Genomic DNA, 22,312 nt, shown 5'->3' on the forward strand with positions numbered 1-22,312 from the left:
TTCCTTTTCATATTAATATATATTTATATTATTCCCTTTTTAATTGTGTATTGCCAGCTTTGAATACAATCTTAATTCTGCTTTAATGATTTTAAATGCTTTAGGTATGACGACTACTTTTCATCTACAGATAGATGACAGAAATTAAAGGAGCAACTACAATAAGTGTGTTAAGAAACATCGCCATAATAATATATATAACAATAATATTAATATATAATAATAATCAGAGTCAGATTTATTGCCAAGTTTGCCAGATGTACACAGTGTAAACAGTATGTGCAGTATACAATTAATTCTAATAATAACAATAATGCAAGTTGCTTTAATGTAACAATCCATTATTATTATACGATTATGATCGTTTAAATTCATATATAAGACAATTGATGCTATTTTTACTTTTATTTGTCACCTGTCTATGACTGTTTATGACTGCAAGTTTTCACCTTTTGCATAATAAATGTATGATATCTTACGACAAACAAACAAACAACCTGCATACATAGTAATGACATTTAAGTGTTTATTGGCACCTAATTACGTATATACAGTATTTTTTTAAGAGTTTTAGACGCTATATATGTTTATTTTACTTTCAATAATAAGGTATATTTCATAATAATGGATAAATATGTCATAGTAATTAACAGGCTCCGAAATGTTTTGTGTGTCCGGAACCAAAAGACGCTCCGGCTTGTGTTACCCGGACCTGTTAGTAACCTTCACCGGTCCCCCTCCGTTAGTGTTCCGCGTAAAGATGGCGGAGTATGTGAACATCGTCCGAAGGGCTTTGGGGCAGATAGGAGGTCATGGAGGAGTCAAAGGACTTCTGGTCCAGCTCTTCAGGTATAGTTCAGATACATGTTGGTGAAGTTTAATCCGGAACCTTCAGAGATGAAAGTTAAATCTCCATGGAGACGGAAGATTAATGCGTGACCCTTCAGAGCTGATGTTAGCGTGTTGCTAAGCTAACTCACTGAGACTGTAAACAGCTGATCAGCTACATGATTGGTATTGTTATTATTGATTAATGGGTTGATTAGTGTGGATGTTAATTGGTTAATTGTTTGGTGCATAAAAAATGTCAGAAAATTGTTCAAAAAATGCAACTTTAAATGTTTTGTTTAGTCCTAAAAGTAGCTAACAACTTAATAATATTCAGTTTATGGTCACAAAAGATTAAAGAAATTAGAAAACTAGGGGGACTTGGATTATTTGGGAGAGTTAGGGTTAGGGCACATTGTGTTTGGTCCATGAAATGTGAGTAAATGGTGAAAATGACGCTCAATGTTTCCCTAAACCCAAGGTGACATCCTCAAATTACTTGTTTTGTCCAAAAAAAATAGTTCAGTACTCAAAGATATTCAGCTTACTGTCATAGAAGATGAAAGAAAGCAGAAAATATTCACATTTGAATGAATTTGGACATCTTTCTTAAATCAAAATGACTATTCAGTGATATAGGGTTAATGTTGACTAAGCAATGAATTGACTAATCATAGCAGCTCTAATTTAAATATAATGAAGGTCTTGATTCACACTTTTTTGTTGTTTGTTTTCTGATTTATTTCAATTTAAAGGTGAAATCATCTCTTGATTGGAAAAGAATACGTGCATAAAAAAGTCAATATTTTCTCATTGCTGACAGAAAGACAGACACTTTATTAAAGTGATTTTAGTATTAGTCTGGTAAGGAAGGTTTTATTTCAGTGTCGCTTCATTTTATTACTTTTTAAGCTCATATTTTGTCTAACACACAAAAATAAGCCATTTCCAACCAAATTCAATGTATAACTTCTGTCCTGAGAATGAAGTCATACCCTAACTATTAAGATGGGACCATAAATTTGACTGAGAACTGACTGAGGTGCGAGTGAGTTCCCTTCAGCCCTGCTCGACCCTGTCAAAGGAAATCCATGATACTGGTCTAGTTTAAACACTGATGAGAGACGGCTCATATTTCTGACCTTAGTGCTCAAACTGCAACACTCTCCATTTATCACCTTCACTAAATGAAGCAGACTTAAAGGAGTAGTTTGACATTTTAGGTGATATCCCTTTTTTCCCTTCTTTGACGAGGTAGCATTTTTAAGCATTTTCACACTTTAGTAACTATGTGTGCATGTTTTTAACAAAGATAACAGATTTTAGATTAACTAACTTATAAAAGACAGAACTGCATGTGTTGTTCCAGTTTTCATCATTTCATCATTTTGTTTGCAGGGCGAACGATATTAAGACAGGAACCCTGATCGGCATCGATAAATATGGGAACAAATACTTCGAGGACAGCAAGCATTACTTCTTTGGTGAGTCAAAATAACAGCAGATGACATTAAAGTGATTATTTAGAGGAGGATTTGTCTACTTTTATTACACATAAATAGATAAATAATCATAATGCTGCTTTCTTGTGTTCAGGACGGCACCGCTGGGTGATCTACACCACGGAGATGAACGGAAAGAACACCATGTGGGAGGTGGACGGCAGCATGGTGCCCGCTGAATGGTACGAGCTCAGATATGTAGAGTTAATATTAATACAGGGAATTACAACATGGACTCTCCATTAAAGACTCTCATTACATTATATTTCTGATTCATTCAAAGCAGCTATTATTTTTTATTCAAAAAGAAGCTTACATTCTGTTTGATTTCATCTTTTATTGCTTAATTTTATATTTAATTTAGCAAAATCTACTGGACCAAATAACTAACTCTGTAAGCTCTGTAGGTATAATTTATTAGGATCTAATTTATTCCACTTTTGTTTTAAAAGCATTAATTATCATTGTCATTTCTACAAGACAGCTCAGCATCTCTAGAAAATAGACGATACAAGTTAAGAAATATGCAATACTACAATAAATAGATAGATATTTTAGTTAGTGCTGAATAGTAACGAAGCTTATCTTCCTCTCTTGTTCTCCTCCTCCAGGCATCGCTGGCTGCACTGTATGACAGACGACCCCCCCACCACGCACCCACCAGAGCCCAAGAAGTTCCTGGCTGAGGTGCATCAGTTCAACGTGAGCGGCAGCGCGCAGCAGTACGTTCCCTACTCCACCACCCGCAAGAAGATCCACGAGTGGATTCCACCTAAAGCCGGATCTCAGTGACGTCCCACTGAGTATCTCACCTTCCACATTGTAAATTATGGTATCCTGCCTTCAACTAGTCCTCAATAAATCTCTATACATACATTTATGATGGGAGCGTCACCTTGAGTGCTTGTCTTGAACTTATTAACTTCACTTCTGATTTAACCCTCCTGTTGTCCTCAAGACAAGGAAGGAAGGAAGGAAGGAATGACGAAGTAAAGGAGTAAGGCGGGAGGGAGGAAAAGAGGAAGGCAGTAAGGAGAGAAGGAAGGGAGGAAGGAGGGAGGGATGAAAAGGGGAAGGAAGTAAGGAGAGAAGGAAGGAAGTAAAAGAAGGACAGAAGGAAGGAAGGAAAAGAAGGACAGAAGGAAACAAAGGATAGATGCAAGGAAGGAACAGTCAAAAGAGACGGGGTCAATTTGACCCAGGAGGACGACACGAGGGTTAAGCAAAGCATTTCCAGTATTCCCAACGTGGAGCCGCTCACTCATTTCAGATTCAATCTTTGGAGCCAAACACTGTTCAAAGCCCACAAAGAGTTAAATTTTAAATTCAGCTGAAGATCACAAAGTTTAGCAAAAAGACAGTAAATGTGTCCGGCTGAATTTTGGAGAGATTTGCTTTAATTGATGAACAAAACATATTTATATTTGATAGACTAGTGCAGCATAAACATCGTAAAAGAGTTTCAACTAGATGATTCACAATACATTATCCTCTCAGACTGACTAAATTAAGTGTTTTTACTAATATTAAAGCTACTTAAAGGCTCCCTGGGGATTGTTCCTGTATATAAGGTTTCTCTTTACATCCACTATTACCCATTCAAACACACTCTGTATCTTTAAGGTCTGATAAAGGTGTTGAATGTTTCTACTTCCTTATGGCATCTTTGCAAAATCTTAAAAGTTTGAATCTTCCATTGTTTACATCCAGCATTATTCTTCTTCCCTTCCTCTGTGGGTACGTTGCTGCGTGTCTTTGTGCATCAGCGCCACCTACAGACCGGTGAAGCAGAGTAACGCTACAGGAATGTAAATAACATCACCTGAGTGGATGTGTGTCAAGAAAACAGACCAGCATGTAAAAAAACTGCTCTACAGCTCTAATAGTGGTTAAAAACTCAATTAAAGGGAAATTACAACTAAATACACCTGCACCATTCTCTCATATAGATGTTTAATGGGAATATTTAAATACAAAATCATGTTTACTGTCCAGATATTTTATTAATGGGAAACATTGATTAGGTTTCTGGTGATTCTTCTAAAATGTGTGTTTTAATGTTGTTGGTGTTTTAAATCCAGGATCCTGTTTCCCCAAATTTAAGACATGCAAACTGTGATCTGCAACATAAGATTGTTTATTCACTTTTGGGTTCATTTTGGTGTTTCACACATTAATTGCTTTAGTGAAGCTCCAGTTCTTCCAATTTTGGACTTCAGCAACAGGTCTAAGTTTTCATACCAAAAGAAGAAAATCTTTTGCCCTAACCCCCTAAATTATATTTGTGTGACTAACTGACTAACTAGAAGGATCTGCAGTTAATTTAGCCACTGTGTTTTGGCACAGGGATTTCATCTAGTTAGGTTTTTTGTTTTTCATGACTTGCCATTTTGCACAACACATCATCCTAAATGTCATAAAATATACAACCCACCTAATCATGGAAACAAGAGGCATATAAAGCAGCTTTCTTAGGAATAAAGCAACTAAACATAAAGACAATACAACTCTGAAAAATAGCTACTGTAATATTAAAAAAACAAAATGCAGATACATATCTCTCATATGGAAATCAAAAACATCAATGTGCTTCCATCCACTTAAACTTTACACTTAACACTTTTCCAAACTCAATCATCCAATCCTGAAGATGAAGGAGGCTCTTTGCAGGCATCTTCCACTTCCTGAGAATAATGAGATTGCTGCCATCTGGCTCCAAAACTTCAGTGATGTGAGGTTTGTTTTTTAAAAATATGTGGTCCCTTTTTTTCAGTCTGGAAATCATGTAAAAAGAAAAAGAAAAAAAAGCTCAGTGTATATAGACAGAAAGCCTTAATTAATGCTTTGAGGGAAACTCTGAAGTCAAATATAGTCAAGAAAAAATGACAAAAAAATTAACAAATGATAATAAATTAAAAGGCAGAATTGCAGGTGTGCATAATAAAACACTTAAAATGTAGAATAGTTACAGTAAGTGCAGTATATAGGCATCAGGGTGCTTCACTTCACACTTAACACTTTTCCAAACTCAATCATCCAATCCTGAAGATGGATTGCAGCATCTTCCACTTCCTGAGAATAATGAGATTGCTGCCATCTGGCTCCAAAACTGCATAATCTGCATAATAAGACACTTAAAATGTAGAATAGTTACAGTATGTGCAGTATTTAGGCCTATACATCAAAAACAGTAATAATAATAATAGAGAAAAATAAAGAGTAAATAATAAGGTGCACAAGACAAAGTGGTAATAAATAATGCAAAGTGCAAAGTTATGCTGACTCAGCTGTCTTGCAAAGTAAATGTAATCCAATAAAGTGTAACAAATAGGAGGCATTAAAGTCAGTGAACTCTATCAGCTTTAGGAGGCAGTATCAGTGCACTGATGCTAATATTACAGCAGGCAGAGCGGAGCAGTGGAGTGTTACAGTAATCTGACAGCACAGTGTCTCCGCTGCCTGTTAATCACTGTGGGATTAACGCTGAGCCGGGGCAAACTTGCAACATGCAGCATTTCACACTGAGGTGAGCAGAGAGCTTCTCTCACAGAGCTGACGGGGGTTCGAGCAGGGCACACTCGTGATGACTCAGACCAGCTGAGACCATCTGAGAGGAGGACGCTCAAAATAAGAGGTTAGTTAGAGGGGTTTTATGGACTTTTTGAATAATTTGCTGCATTGTAACTTTTTATTCTCCTGATTTTAACTATTTTAGCTCAATTTTAGTTCCAATTTAACACTTTAAATCATGTTTAAATGTGTTTTTTTATTGCTGTGTGTTGCTTTTATATTCTATCTTGATGCATTTTATGTTTTATGTAAAGCACTTTGAATTGAAATGTGCTTTGGGGGGTTTTACAGTGCATCTATGAGCTTTTATCAGCTGTTAGTTAATGTTAAGATCCCTCTGAACTACACACATATCTTTTTAGCTCATTGTTTCTTCACTTGGATATTTTACATTCACTGTGAAGAATGACGTGTGTGTGTCAGAAGTTTGTTTTCACATTTCTCAGATTTGTACATATGAGCCTGATTTTGTGACATCGATACTAGCTTGGTCCAGTATCTGCTTGCACAAGAGAAATGTGGAAATTTGAAGCCTCTTATGAAATGAACATTGTTTTTATGTCCACATATTCTGGATTATTCAGTGAGGAAGAAGGAGTAGATATCATTTATCCTCTCCAGATTTGTTTAAAGGCAAGTACAAATATTTTTTTCCACCTTGTTAAAAATCCTTAATTACATTTCCTCCTTCTCTCTCATTTAACAATACAGACTCTACAAATATATTTAATTCATAGGTTTTAACTTCTGGACACAATGTGACTATCCTCAGTGTTTTTGTACTCTGGAGGCTTCAAAGTTTCCTCATCACACAGGTGTAAGTTGAATTTTAGACCATGATTGGCTCCAAACTAGTCAAGATGTCATAAATCCTGTCTGTAGATACACGCCTTAAACTCAGATTTAAAGGGAAAGTCCAGTATTTTTCATATTGGACTCTACTTTCCTGTCATTCTGGGTGTAAGTGACTAATAGGGGACACATTTTTTTTGGACAGTTTCTGAGTTAACTTGAGCTGTCAGACACTTAAACAGTCTGAGTCTGTCAGTAGCTCTTATAGCAGACATACTTTGACAGGCGCCATTGTCCCTGATTATGTTGCAGCCCATTAAAGGCTTTCGGTCAATACTGGACCAATTCCAAAAAATCATGTCCTGCTTATTCACTTAGACCCAAAATGACAAAGCATATTTTTGAGTGGAGGGGAGTGGGCTAATGACTGTTGATTATTTTTATATCACAACAAGTAAAAACATAGATTTATCATAATTTCATTTAATTTATAACTAGCTAAAATTTGGTGGAAACATTGAAGTACATTTAAGTATTTTTATTCCTTAAAACGTGTGTAGACTATGGAGAGGATCTTTAATATGTGTAGACATTTTTTTTGTGAAGCATCTGAAAGAAATTCTTTGAATATTTCAGAAGGCTTTGCTTCACTTTTTTACTTAAAATGACACCTCTGGGAATATTTGTAGTGCTGTCATGATGTTAACTCTTACACACAGTACACAGTTAATCATTTCTCTCTATACCAGATTTCTGAGCCACCAATCTATTTTTCATTCATAAATACCTCATCAGTCATTAATCAAGGTGATTCATCCTTAATTGAAATGGTAATTTACTTATATATAGAGTAAAAACATTCACAGTCTCACTATAATATGATTTAATGTACCTAAAACAGGAGAACATGACAGCCATCATGGTTTTAATTAATTTTATTGCATATAAACATATTTGAATGGTCATTAAAAAAAAATAAATAAATGCAGGTCAGATTTAACCCAGAAAACCTTCCATGTACAATACAGTGTATCAGCTACACAAAAAAATTAGTTAATGTTAATTTGTACACTGCAGGGATTTATTTTTATTATTCTGTCACATTTATTCTTTTATTGTTGTACTGTTTTTTTAACCTTCCTGTCGTCCTCCCGGGTCAAATTGACCCCGCCTGTTTTGACTGTTCATTCTGTCCTTCCTCCCTCCCTCCTTCTTCTTTCCTCCCTTTCTTTGTTCCTCCCTCTTTTCCTTCCTTCCTTCCCTCCTTCCTCTCTCCCTCCTTCTTTCCTCCCTCCCTTCGTTCCTCCCTTCCTTCTTTCCTCCCTCCTTTCCTTCCTTCCTTCTTCCTCCCTTCCTTCCTTCCCTTCCTCCCTCTCTCCCTCCCTCCTTTCCTTCCTTCCTTCCTTCCTTCCTTCCTTCCTCCCTTCCATCCTTCCTCCCTCCCTCCCATCCTTCCTTGACATCCTTCCCATTACACCTTGCAGAAATCCAAGGTAAAAATGACAATGAATGGATTTGATTTGATTGATATTTAAATTTTTTGGGGGAAGTCATGACATTTTACTTCTCTTAAATATAAAACAGGTTAGTATGTCAGGGTTAAAATGATATTAAACATGTGTGTCAGTAACTAAGCCCTTTGTTTCTGTAGTTTCAGGAATCTGGAGAAATTAAATGAGGCGTTTTACTCTGTCATCCATTTGTCCTCGTGGGGACAGTTTAGAGGAGTTTAGAGAAGAAGACGAGGAGGAGGAGGAGGAAGAGGAGGAGGGGGCAACAGCAGCAGCAGCAGCAGCAGCAGCAGAGAGTCACCTGAATGTAAGCTCCAGCTCACCTCACCTCATCATGTGTAAGAGTGTTATATAGCCAAGAGGGGGCGCTGTTTCTTTACATTCCTGCCTGTGTGTCAGCCTCGTCAAACTGCATCAGTGCGACATCAGTGAGAGGGAATGAGAAAAGGCTTGTGGCATCCTCTTGACTCAGCATTTCAACGAGCAGCAATCCTCTCTCCTTGTCTTTATTTAGAAACCAGAGAGAGAGAGAGAGAGAGAGGGAAAGAGAGAGAGAGAGAGAGAGAGAAGGGAAGGGAAGGCAGCGTCTCATTTGAATCCTTGAAATTAATTAAGGACAATGTGCTTGAAGTGCTCTGACAACATGTGCTCTCCAACTCAAATCCTCTACATTGGTATTAAGTTGAATGGCTCATTTGTTGCTCCCTTTTGTTATGTCTGAGTATCACATTAACAGCTGATAGTCATTGTCTGACTCATCCGCTGCAGATAGATGAAGAGGATAATGTCTCTCTCTTTCTCTCTTTCTCTCTTTCTCTGCGTTGTGTTATATTGCTGATGCAGCACTTTATAGATCCAGCAGCAATAGGCACCATAGAGAAGTTAAAAGAGGGTCATGTTGAGGTTGAGACACACTCTTTATCTGACCTCCTGACCTCTTTCCTCTTCATCTTCCCTCCTGCCAACTGTTATATCTCATCCCAACTCCCTTCGTACTCCACTCCTCCTCTTCTTCTTCTTCTTCTTCTTCTTCTTCTCCTATTCCCCCATCTCTTCTTTTCAATATCACTGTCTTCTTCACCTCCTTGACCCTCCTCTCACATCACATACATGCCTGACTTCCTCCCCCATGACTGACTAAAGGAGCATCCCGAGATCCCTGATGACTATTTCCAGTCTCCCTTTTTTTATCTCTCTGTAATTCTGCAAATGTTAGCGTAGCTGTGTTTAATGGGTCAGAGTCAGTGCCTTGGGTTTTTCTTTTTTTTTTTTTTTTTTTTGTAGGTCTCTCCCTTGAGCATTGTGCTGTGAAAAAAATAAAATAAAATACACACGCATACATACACACAAATGTCCCAGTTCTGCCCACTTCCCATCTGTGTTTCTGCACACACAACAGGGAGAAACTCTGAGCCAGAGCCAGAAGAAGAAGTCAAGCTGAAATTACAATCAAAATCTTTGTCAGATTCAATATTTCAGAGAGTCTGGGAGACTGGGAGTCCGGGAGTCCGTAATTTTCTTCTAGATGGCAAACAATACATTTTTCTATTTATTTTTTACTTCCTTTCTTATGCAGACTAATTATGCTTTTCATCCATTCCTCTCAAACTAATTATTCACTTTCTGTGTAACAAGGGACTTTGACTTTTTTCACAGCAAGTATTCATATGTTGCAGAAGGCAAAGCGCAGGTGTAAGTAATTATATTCATTATGGCTTGATTTCAAGTAGGTGTTCTCAGTGTGTGGGTTTCTCTATTTTTCTTGTTGTCGACAAATGTCACATGCAAGTCACCAAGAGTCACACCAGTAATTAATCAAATTAACTTACTTAACTCTTGTGTGTGCATCAGAGCCTGATATAGCTTATTCCGAACCTCTGTTGTTGTGCAAAAACTATTAAATAAACATGCTAAATGAGCACTGGGTGAGATGTCATTGCACCGTGAAGAGTTTGGGAATGTTAGTTTGTTTAGAAATGACTCCAAAGATAGTAATCATCATTTTGAGTCTCCAGAGAGTGGTCATGTGTAAGGCAGGCAGGCGCCACTGAGCATGTGCAGGAATGTGGTTTTACGAGCTTGTTTTGCTACATATATCGTAACCTCTTGACTTTGAACTATGTTATAGATTTTAAATAGTACAGAATATGTCACAGGACTACTCTCAGGAGACTGAAAATGTGTTTTTGGAGCCAATTCGAAACAATTTACACTCAAACTTTTCTCGATATCAGGTTTTAGACACACGCGCAGTCAGTTCGTTGTTGTGTTTGTTTCACTTTCTGTTGATACGATTCGTTGCCAGTAAGATAAAATGTAATAAAAATCACCATCCTATTTCTTTAAGCGGACTAGTTGATAAGGATTATTGAGTAAAATTGAGAACTAATGCTTTAAAATAACATCAGATTGTTATTGTTTAAGTTGGCCGGTTAACTCCTCTCCCTCTCCCCTGACTCCTAAAGATCGCCTTTGAGCATGAGTGGGAGTAGGTGCAGGGTCCAGAGCCTCGGTCATATAAACACAGACACGCGCACACACACACACACACACACACACACACACACACACGCCGTTATCTGGCTCTGCAGATTACAAGTGCCTCTGTCCCGTTGAGTACATTCACCCCTCAGGGACAGAATCTGGCAGGAGATTCTTGCACTAACTCAACATTATAGCAGCCTGACAGTCCCACACTCATTCATTGCCTTAAATGCCCCCCCTCCCTCCCCTCTCCCCTCCTTCCCCTCCCCACCTCCTTTTTTCTCTTCCTCCCTCTCCTTCCCCTGGCTCTCCATCTTCTGTTTGCTTCCTCCTGATTGGCAGCCGAGGTTGTTGTTACTGTGGTGAAGTGTGCCCGGGCCAGTGGAGGGTGGTTGATAGGGATCAGAGGATTCCAGCTCGGGCTGCTTTATGCCTTTTAAGGTAGTCTTGAACCGAGTGAGAACAGGACGGCTTGGGGAACGCACCTTAGATTGAAGGAAACGTTTGCACAGGGAGAGTTGGGTGTGTGTGTGTGTGTGTTTCTGTGTGTGTGTGTGTGTGTGTGTGTGTGTGTAGGTGCGCAAGGTGCCACCGGTTTGAGCCTAATAGCAGCTAACACAGGAAGCAAAAATATTTCACAACAACAAGGGTTACACACACACACACACACACACACACACACACACACACGACTAGACGAGACTAGGCACACTCACTCACTCTCTCCTCCCCTTCGAGGTTAGTCTTAACAAACTTCAAAGAGGCAGACAGAGCTCTCAGATGTGCAGGGGCTCCTCAGAAGCAGGTCCGGGCATGCACTTTGACCCCAGGGTCTGAGGACGAGGAAGCATGAGGAAGAACCACAGCGCCATCCCGCTCATCTATGTGACCGAGGTAGTGTGTGCACTCGTTAAGACTCTAAATCTGTTTGTCTGTGTGTTATAGATGTCATTGAAAAGGGGAAATCACTTCTTCTCCTTGCTGTTTATGTGTCCTTGCGTGAGTGAGCAGCTCTAAAAGTAAAAAAAAGAAAGAAAGAAAGAAAGAAAGGCAGCTGTTTTCTTTAGAAAGCCAAACTAAGTCAGCTGCAGAGTCACATGTACTCAGCAGTGCATTATTGCCACAATGAACTCTGCAATCACCTGGGTCACATGAAGAACTGTTTGTGTTGATTTATGGTTGAAGCTTCAAGTGTTTTTGCCGTGCAGAGATTGTACATTTACTTTTACAGATAATCAAGTTAAAGGATCGCTTGTTCCAAACAGATTCTTACGTATGATTTAAAGTCATAAGAAAACATGTGATCCTGTATGTCGTCCGTCGAGGAAGTTGCTTTGTATATTCAGCAGTTGAATGTTGACACAGACAAGATTCACCACGTCTCCTTCCCCTCATTTGTGTGCGTGTGTGTGTGTGTGTGTGTGTGTGTGTGTGTGTGTGTGTGTGTGTGTGTGTGCTTTGACCTTTTTTTGGTGCTGCTTGAGCAACACTTAAGGAATGTCTATAGCATGCCATAGATTCATGCACACCTCTTAAATTGCTTCGAGCATTTTTTCATTTTCTCTTTTCTCATAAACCAAAAAAAACGTCCCTTCAAAAGCTCCTCCAATCTTTCAGGCAGCTCCCAGTGTGCACAGGCAGGCAGGAGGAGGAGGTGGAGGAGGTGGAGGAGGTGGAGGAGGAGGTCATGTTTTTGCTTCTCCTGTCTTTATCTGTCCATCACGGTCTCTCGGCCCGAAACATTAAAACGTCTAGTTGTTGGCACTCCTTGGCTTAAAAGTGAAGCATCCCTGAGTGAATCCTGTCAGTGCTTTGGGCAACTTGATTATACTGACAGTGTGTGTGTGTGTGTGTGTGTGTGTGTGTGTGTGTGTGTGTGTGTGTGCATATATTACACACCAGAGTCTACTAAAATACCTTTAAAAAATAATGTTATGTAACTAATCCAGTATGATGGATCTTTTCCTGTCAAACCAACAACATTCATCAATTCCATAAACAAGGAAATAGTTGAGCGAAGAAGCAGTAGGACATTGTTTTTCTTTTTTTTAATCGTTCCTCTGTGTGTGCTTTTCAGCCTCGTCAAGGTCTGAGCTCTGCAGGAAAAGTTTGAAATCTACCTCCAATATAATATGTTGTGTTATCCTTTGAGTGCAATATATCTAGAAAGCTTTAGAAATGCAGATGCCCTCCAACTGTGGTCACTAACATCCATTTACCATGGCAACCATCGCACCATCTCAGACACACAGCACCCAAAGACCTTGGACTGCTGCCCCCTCCCCCTCCCTCCCTTCTCATTAAACTGTGCGTGTATCCCATGACAGATGTAATATAGCTCATCGAGTACGTGTGAGTTTTTGTACTTCGCTCCTTGGAGGTACTAAATGTTCTCCAGAAGAAAAGAAAAAAAAGGATGTTATGTGAGGTCATTGTGCAGACTCTCGCTCCTGTTTAGGAGGAGGGTTACTTAAGGAGAAGATTAAAATAAAGGAGGCGATATGACGTTATATAAAAAGTGAGACAATATAAATTTTCCATCTGTCAGACTAGCTCAGGATGCGGCTGGTGATTTTCTCTATTATTCTTACTGTCAGCAAATCTCATGTCTGGAGCCAAACCAACGATGGACTGATCTACTTGTCTGCGCGCATCCAAAGCCTGATATATATCTTATTCATCTGTGCTGCAGAGCTTGAAGCTGAGCATCTTGATATTAACACTGACAGAAATATTCAAACCCATCTTTTTTTTTAATTTATTGTTTGGGGCCGTTCAGTTCAATCAGATGAGGAAGTCTACTTTTGTGTCCATGTGGTTTATTCAAATTGAGAGGGGTTAAAATGTGAAAATAAACATATGAATAACTTGCACACATTCTTTTTCTGTGGATCCAGCATAAAATTTAGAATATATTAGAGGATTATGGCAAAAAATGTCTAAGTGGTGTAACTAAATAATTCAACTTGCTTAAAAACACTAAATTCTCAATAAAACACCATATCAACTAGTTTGGCATGATCTTACATTATAACTTTAAACATTTATCATTCCTTTGTGGTTACACCATTTGACATTTTCAGGAGCATTCAGTCTTACTTTTGGTAAAAAATGGTATAAATGTCATTTCAAATGATATAAAAACAACAAAACTATTAAATGTACATTTTAACAAACCTGATGCTGCTTTTAAGACTAATTTTTTAAGATATTTTTGACTTACTCATCTCGCCAACACTTATTTGTCACTGACCTGTATCTTATTATCTTTAATTAAATGTAATATTTAGAACAATTGTATTCCATTACCTTTATTTAATATAATGACGTTATAATGTAAGATCATGCCAAACTAGTTGATATGGTGTTTTATTGAGAATTTAGGCAAGTTGAATTATTTGGAGGAAAGTTTTTATGGTTACACCACTAAGACATTTTCGTCATAATCCTCTAAAATATTCTCTCAAAATGGATTAAAAGCAGAAATTTGATCCTGGGTCCACAAAAAAAGGATGTATGCAAGTTATTCATACGTTTATTTTCATATTTTAACTACTAACCACACGGCCACAAAAAAATAAAAGTCATTGACCCGAGTCCACAGCATGAGCTTGTAATGAGCGGCCTGCTGGTTGGAGAAGCAGAGTTTGAGAATATTCATCTTACTGACTCCACATGGTGTATTATCAATGTGTCACCGCTTAACAAAAACAGACATCATCATCCTTTCAGTAAAATTAGATATTTCATGGTTGGTCCTGATTCATTATTATTTGTCTGCGGTGGTTAAGTGCTGCTCTCCCATTATTTCTTTTATTCATCTCCTGCAGTAATTGCTTTCCATTTTTGCTCGCAGACGTTTTTTTACAGGCTGTATTGAACCACGGCTGCTTCTGTCTGCCATGTTTTGAACCAAAAAAAAAAAAAGATAGAAGATAAATCCACGTGTTTGCCATTGCTGCTGCTCCTGAGCATTACTCATTTTCAGGGAGCCAGGAAACTATCTGGTCTCATGATGTATATTTCTGAGAAGGCTGCTTGTATTAGAACTGACTTGCTGTGTTAAAGGAAAGCTGCGATTTGTTCAGTAGAAGCTGGAAACCGAAACTATTGCAATGAGAGTTTTTTGTCGGTTGGCTGGTTCACCACTTTCTGCTCAGATTGAAATCTCTCTGTGATCGATTGCTGTGAAATCTGGTTTAGACATCCTTGTTCCCCTTATGATGAATTGTACAAACTTTTGTGGCTATCTAACTTTTTTCCAGTAGTTTTTTTGTGATTAAAAATATCTGCAAAAGTACTTATGTTAAATTAGAAAAACTGCCAACCACAGATTTGAAGGCCTTCATGGTCAGATATTAACTATAATTTGATTTTGTGTAATGATATAACAACAGTGGTGGAACAAGTGCATTTACTCAAGTAAGTGCAACTACTACAAGTCACTTGAGTCCATGTGATGCTACTTTATACTTCCACTTCACTACATTTCAGAGGGTAATATTGTACTTTCAGCTCCACTACATTTATTTGACAGCTTTAGTAACTTTTCAGATAAAGATTTGACATGATAGATAATATAACAAGTCTCTAAAGTCCCTCTAAACTTCTCACATGGTTTCATTTTGACGTCTTACAATAAGCAGTGTGTAGTCAGGGTCACATTTCAGATGTTTATGAGTTGTTAACAGCTCCACCAAATAATGATTTTTCCCTCTAAACTTCTCACATGGATCCAATGTTTCACCAAAAGAACAAAGATTAGAGAAAAAGTCCAAAAACTGAAAACATCATATCAGAACTTTGTTTTTTCTTCTTTCCTCTCCCATTAATCATCTCATGACCCGCCACATTTATCTGCTGACCCTTTGGAGGGGCCCCACCCCTAGGTTGGGAACCACTAGACTAAACTATTTAACCATATATAAAGTAGTGTAAACTAGCTAACTGTATATAAAGTAGTGTAAACTAGCTAACTGTATATAAAGTATTGTAAACTAGCTAACTGTATATAAAGTAGTATAAACTAGCTAACTGTATATAAAGTAGTGTAAACTAGCTATTTTACTGTAATACTGCATACTACATCACTCATAATACTGCAGTACTTTTACTGTAATACTTTAACTACATCAAGCTTTAATACTTTAGGTACTTAAGTTGGATTTTTCATGCAGGACTTTTACTTGTAACAGAGTTTTTTTTTACGTTGCTTTATTGCTGCTTTTACTTCAGTAAAGGATCCGCATACTTTTTCCACCACAATAAACAAGGTTATTTTATATATGACCCAGTTTCACTACTAAAAAGGTTTTGTGGTAAACACTGGTCCATCCCCAGATAGGACATACTCGCACCTGAACACAACCTCATCAACCACAGGCGTCACCCTAAACTGAGTCACACTGATTAGACTTCGGCTACGTGTGAGTTTGTGCAAGTGTATAATTTCCTCCAATGATGAAGATGACCTTCACTGTTGACAGGGTTTCATTTGTTTGAACTTCCATGTCCGCTGACCCCAGCCTCTAATTCTGCACACACACACAACACACACACACACACACACACACACACACACACACACACACACACACACACACACACACACACACACACACACACACACACAAACACAAACACACACACACACCCCCACACACACACACATAAACGGTCATCCTTGTAAATCTCCATCCATCTCTCATCAGATGCAACGCCCAATTTATCACCATGGAAACAAGAAAATGATGCCAGCACCCAATTAATCTCACTGGTGACAATTTGGCTTCGGCTGTATGACACCGAGACACACACACACACACACACACACACACACACACACATGCACACACCCACGCATATAATCAATATATCGAGTTAAGCATCTCTTTCTCTTGAAGTTAAATCGTTAAATCGTTTTAAAAAAGAAGCTAATTTTAGAGCACATGTTGCTTTTTTTTAAAGGTTTTTTCCCCTGTATCCACAAAGACTCTTCTGTCCATGTGGCTGAATAAATATTCTTTCAACTACACAATAAAACATATTTTTAACCTGTTTTCCCAAATTATGTCTAATCTGAGCAATGACTGCAGCTATCTTCTTTCTAAATCTGTACAACAAATCTGTATCAGGCAGGTTTTGTGACATTATCTTACATTTTTATGACCAATATTATCTTGTTGTTTCTTGAACAAATGTGAGGCATGACCTAAGACTAATCTAATTCCACTGAAATATAACTATCATTTCCATTTAATGCTACTTTATACTTCCACTTTCCTGTTCGAATTATTGTACTTTTTACTCCACTGCACTTATTTGACATCAGATTTCCCTAAAAAACATATGAGTTTATAGAATATGATGCAGATTAATCTACCAACACTTAATGCTATGTGCACAATAACACATCAGTAATAATGTAATATGTAATAGTGCAACACTCACAGACTTACAGGAGCCATATTCCTGCACTTTGAATACTTCCTCGCCTTAAAGCCAAGTGTTAACCCTCAAGCGTTGCCCTTTGAAGAAGTGAAACTTGCCTTAACCGGATTAAATGTCATCACTTTCACAAGAAAAGGGTCTAAAACTGTTTTTCCTGTCACTAACAAGAGAACATGAGTGTGCATTATTCATGTGGCAGCTAAATAAGACACTGGAGACACATGAAGAAAAATGAATAAAAAAACAGGAGATAGTGAGTTAGATACTACAGATATTACCTTGGCACAGCACTTGAATGTAGTAGTAAGTATAAGTGTGTGTAAGTGTAGAGGTAATGAAGAGGAATAGATAAAAACAAGCAATAAAAATAATATTTAAAAGGATTAAAAAAAGAAGAAAAACAACTGTCAAGGTCTAAAAACTTAAATTTGTCCTCACAAATCTAGAGAGACATGCATACAGTGTTTCCACCTGTTGCTGAGAGCTTTGAGCACTGATTATGTCAAAACACATCAAGTCATTATTAATGACATTTATGGAAATGACTGTGCGTGTGTGTGTTTGTGTGTGTGTGCGTGTGTGTGTGTGTGCGTGTGTGTTTGTGTTTGTGTGTGTGTGTGTGTGTCATTAAAATCTGAAGGAGACACAAGGAGGAATAAAAAGGGTGCGTTTTCTTTCCACTTGTGTGAAGAACATGATGGCATGGTAGGATTTATTCGTAATTGACTTGTCTGGTTAAATCAATGTTAAACAGAGCTCTGTGTGTGTGTGTGTGTGTGTGTGTGTGTGTGTGTGTGTGTGTGTGTGTGTGTGTGTTCAGCATCATTAACATATGACCTTGTGGGTGTCTGATGCCTCGAGCTATACCTCCTTCAAAGGTGGAAAACAGACTTTGTACTGTAAACAAAGGTTTTTCCAGTTGTCATGTATTTTCTCAGCGAAGTCAGCAGAAAAAGAGACATTAGATTCCTTTTTCTGCTCGTCTTTATTTCATACCGTCATCACTTCATAAACCCAGTTCCTGGTTTATCAGATCCATCTCGCTGGGATTAGTTTAGCAACCCTGCAAAAAGTAACCCCGTCTCTTTTGACTGTTCTTTCTTTCCTTCCTTCCTCCCTCTTTCTTTAATTTTTCCTTCGTTCTTCCCCTCCTTCCCTCTTTCTTTGCTCCCTCCTCCTTCCATCTATCCTTCTTTTCCTTCCTTCTGTCCTTCTTTCCTTCTTTCCTTCCTTCCTTCTGTCCTTCTTTTCCTTCCTTCTGTCCTTCTTTCCTTCCTTGCATCTATCCTTCTTTTCCTTCCTTCCTTCTCTCCTTCTTTCTGTCCTTCTTTCCTTCCTTCCTCCTGTCCTCCTTTCCTTCCTTCTGTCCTTCTTTTCCTTCCTTCCTTCTCTCCTTCCTTCTGTCCTTCTTTCCTTTCTTCCTTCCTACCTTCCTTCCTCCCTTCCTTCTCTCCTTACTGCCTTCATCTTTTCCTCCCTCCCTCCTTACTCCTTTACTTCGTCATTCCTTCCTTCCTTCCTCAGTCCTTCCTTGACTTGAGGACAACAGGAGGGTTAAGTATGTTATGAAGATTATTATAAGTGGGCTTTGCTTAGTTTGTGTATATACTCACTATTAATGTGTTTTAAGTGCTGACATGCAGGAATGTACGCTTCAAGTTTCAAGTTTCAAGTTTAAGTTTATTGTCATTTTACCCATATATATATAATAAAACAACGAAATACACATACACACTTAATTTAAAATATAAACTAAATCAGACATAAAAGCAGCAGTGATTCATTCATATTTATAATTCTAACGTCCTGTGGGAAGAAACTATTGCACACTCAGGCTGTCTTTGCTATAATCGAGCGGCATCTCTTAGCCAGAAGGTAGAAGCTGGATGGTGACAATCCTTCACAATGCAGAGGAGGGCTTTCTTCCTGCATCTGTCCTCAGTGTGTGTTTGGTATTTCTAACAGCTGATAGTAAAATGCCCTCAAAAAATGTGGTGATACAGTGTCGAGAAATCTCCAATCCAAACAAGATGGAAACATGCTGTTGACCATGTATAATGTGTGCATTTGATAATAACATGTATGTTATAGCTTTGAGAAACGCATATTAGTCCTCATTCAAAGTTTCCCCTGCTTACTGTAAAGTTGTGAGAAATCTACACAAGAAAATTGGATTTAATTCAGTAAAACATGAGTAAAACCAACCACTATGTAAACTCTAATATAAAAAGGATAAAGAGGATATATTGAATGTTTGAAAAGGGCCAGATGAGAAGATTGATGCCACTTTTATGCTATTTAAATATTTAACAGACAGATTCGAGACTGAGCTCCTTTCATCTCAACTCTTGACAATAACGTGACAAAGTGTATTAACCAAAATGTCAAACTAGTCCTTTAAACGCACAAAATTCAAAACCAACAAACCGATTAATACAATACAAAGTTTTCGGAGCTGCAGAAGAAGAAAAAGTTTGTTCAGCCATCGTAAAGGTTTATCTGTCGCGTCATTTGATACTTTGACAGATTAATGATAGGGATGCTGTCAGGCTAGTTAAACTGTTTCTTTTCACCTCTCGCTGACCTCTCTCTTTAATGTCACACCTCAATGTCTTTCAACTCCTTTAACTCGCTCTCTTAACACCCACATATCACAGCAGCTGTCATTTACTCTCAGAAAAAAAAAGAATCTCAGAAGAGACCTCAATCTACTCAGAGGAAAACAAAAGGGGGGCTGAAATGTCACCGGGCTGATGGTGTGGGGTTGGCATTGACGTGGGTGGGTGTCGTGAAATGACACATAAAAGGCTGGCTGGTGCCCTACTCCTCCCCACCCCCCACCCCTCACCCACCCTCCGTCAGCATGCTTTGAAAGTGTGACCCCTTAGATATTTATTTCAAACAGCCTCTGGTGTCCGCGCTCACTCAGAGAGACGAGGCCGCGTCGAGCTTTATGAAAGGCATTGACACATTCTGATAGTTACATCAGCTCGGGTTACAGCAGCGTGTCTCCACTGTTTGAATCAGGTGAATACATTAAAACTGCACAAAAGCTTTGTTAAAACCATAGACTGTGGTTAAAACATGCAAAAGGCTTTAATGTGAAACTACAGACACTTCTCCACCATCCACATTCACCAGGTCTTTCTTTCTCTGTGGTTGTCTGTGGTTGTCTGTGGTTCTCTGTGGTTGTCTGTGGTTCTCTGTGGTTCTCTATGGTTGTCTGTGGTTGTCTGTGGTTCTCTGTGGTTGTCTGTGGTTGTCTGTGGTTCTCTGTGGTTCTCTATGGTTGTCTGTGGTTCTCTGTGGTTGTCTGTGGTTCTCTGTGGTTGTCTGTGGTTGTCTGTGGTTCTCTATGGTTCTCTGTGGTTGTCTATGGTTGTCTGTGGTTGTCTATGGTTCTCTGTGGTTGTCTGTGGTTGTCTGTGGTTCTCTGTGGTTCTCTATGGTTGTCTGTGGTTCTCTGTGGTTGTCTGTGGTTCTCTGTGGTTGTCTGTGGTTCTCTATGGTTCTCTGTGGTTCTCTATGGTTGTCTGTGGTTCTCTATGGTTGTCTGTGGTTCTCTGTGGTTGTCTGTGGTTCTCTATGGTTGTCTGTGGTTCTCTGTGGTTCTCTATGGTTGTCTGTGGTTCTCTTACTAAAATGTAAGATAAGGAAAAGCAGCAAATTCCTCATCAAATCAAGCAGTACTGTATAGAAATGATGACTTAAACTATTAATTGATAATAAAAACAGTTGTTAATTTTCTGCCAATTGTCGCACCTCTGCTTTAAACTTCACTTTATTTCTTCTTTGAGATGTTTATCCTAAATTTCTGACACTGTTTTGAAGCCACGACCAAATATAACCATATCCATATTTCTTTAAAATTGGTCATCTTATTATGTTGGACATCCCAAAAATCACACAGTACTCACCCGGCTTAAAAGACTATTTTGGTCATTTGGGTTGATCTGTCTTTGAAAGAGTTTTGTCCCAGGTTATCTTTAGTTATAAGAGGCCTTGGTAATCTAATGGTAATCTAATGGTAATCTTTCATGTGAGACAGCCCAGAACCGCACAGTGTACCCAGCTTTATACAGGCAGCCTGAGGGCATCTGGTGGACTGGTGGAGGGACTTAGAGCCAGACTGGGTCAGAACCACAGAAACAGAGCTGCTGCAACATGCTGCCACACACGGTGCCGTCTTCAGCAGAAAATACAGATATATAGTATAAGTGAAATCATGAAAAATGTCCATAATGAAAATTGAGAGTAACCCTTACAAACATTCTGAGTCATAAATAGTCTCTACAGCTTTTCAAATTCATAAATTTCCCATCAGTCATTAATAAATGTTTGATTAACCCTCCTGTCGTCCTCCTGGGTCAAATTGACCCCATCTCTTTTGACTGTTCCTTCCTTCCTTCCTTCCTCATTCCATCCTTCTTTCCTCCCTTCTTCCTCCTGTCCTTCTTTCCTTCCTTCCTTCCCTCCTTCCTTCCTTCCTTCCTTCCTTCCTCATTCCTTCCGTCTTTCCTCCCTTCCTTCCTTCCTTCCTTCCTTGACCTGAGGACAACAGGAGGGTTAATCTTATGGAAAGAAGACATTCATAATCACTATTTTATGGTCCAAGAGAATATTTAATAGAATATGATGAATTCAACAACATGTTTGAATGCAGATTTTTTATTTTTTTAAAGAAACACAGGTTGTTATCAGCTGCACAAAAAAAGGATTCATTTTATTTCTATGTTTGTATACTGTGAGCCACATTAGGGAAATCTGGCCATAATAGATATACAGTATATAGAGTGTTTTTCAAGCTGTAAAAAAATGATGTAAAATGGGTCAAATTTGACCCTGATATTTAATAATTACACTGAAAGAATTTTGTGCCAGACTATCTTTGGCTGTAAGACCATGACGATAGCCATCTTTGAACCTCTCTCACTATGACATAGGACTACTCTTTTAGAGCCACGACCATGTTCCTTTCATGTGGGACAGCCCAAAATTACATGGTACACACCCGGCTTAAAATACTGTCTTGTATGACAGTTATTTGGGTTGGTCTGTCTTTTTTTCTTTTTACTCCGGTTTGAAATTGCACAGCATACCGTATGTTTTGTCTGTGATAAAGAGGATTGTAATTGTTTGGTTTCAAATTGTTTCCCGATAACTGAAATTACTATT

At 38.4% G+C, this 22,312-nt stretch overlaps 2 protein-coding genes across 2 annotated transcripts in view; both read left to right on the plus strand.

The window, feature by feature from the left end:
- Positions 1-742: 742 nt before the first annotated feature.
- Positions 743-3,213, plus strand: ndufa12 (NADH:ubiquinone oxidoreductase subunit A12). Its single transcript, XM_053314173.1, has 4 exons — positions 743-849; positions 2,227-2,312; positions 2,425-2,512; positions 2,942-3,213. The coding sequence occupies exons 1-4, from the start codon at positions 761-763 to the stop codon at positions 3,120-3,122; spliced, it is 444 nt and encodes a 147-aa protein (XP_053170148.1). The 5' UTR covers positions 743-760; the 3' UTR covers positions 3,123-3,213.
- A 7,778-nt stretch (positions 3,214-10,991) lies between these two features.
- The window catches only part of tmcc3 (transmembrane and coiled-coil domain family 3), a 61,048-nt gene continuing 49,727 nt past the window's right edge, over positions 10,992-22,312 (plus strand). Inside the window, exon 1 of the mRNA XM_053314159.1 lies at positions 10,992-11,581. Coding sequence (XP_053170134.1) covers positions 11,537-11,581 — 45 coding nt within the window. The 5' untranslated portion in view covers positions 10,992-11,536. The remainder of the gene's footprint in view (positions 11,582-22,312) is intronic.

This window comes from Scomber japonicus, chromosome 23, assembly GCF_027409825.1.
Source record: "Scomber japonicus isolate fScoJap1 chromosome 23, fScoJap1.pri, whole genome shotgun sequence".
NCBI lineage: Eukaryota > Metazoa > Chordata > Actinopteri > Scombriformes > Scombridae > Scomber > Scomber japonicus.

Bases quoted from the DNA above. Each gene is read 5' to 3' on its own strand.
- ndufa12 (XM_053314173.1), top strand. From the start codon at position 761: ATGGCGGAGTATGTGAACATCGTCCGAAGGGCTTTGGGGCAGATAGGA. The intron at 850-2,226 runs GTATAGTTCAGA...TTTTGTTTGCAG, and splicing joins CTTCTGGTCCAGCTCTTCAG to GGCGAACGATATTAAGACAG. The intron at 2,313-2,424 runs GTGAGTCAAAAT...TCTTGTGTTCAG, and splicing joins CAGCAAGCATTACTTCTTTG to GACGGCACCGCTGGGTGATC.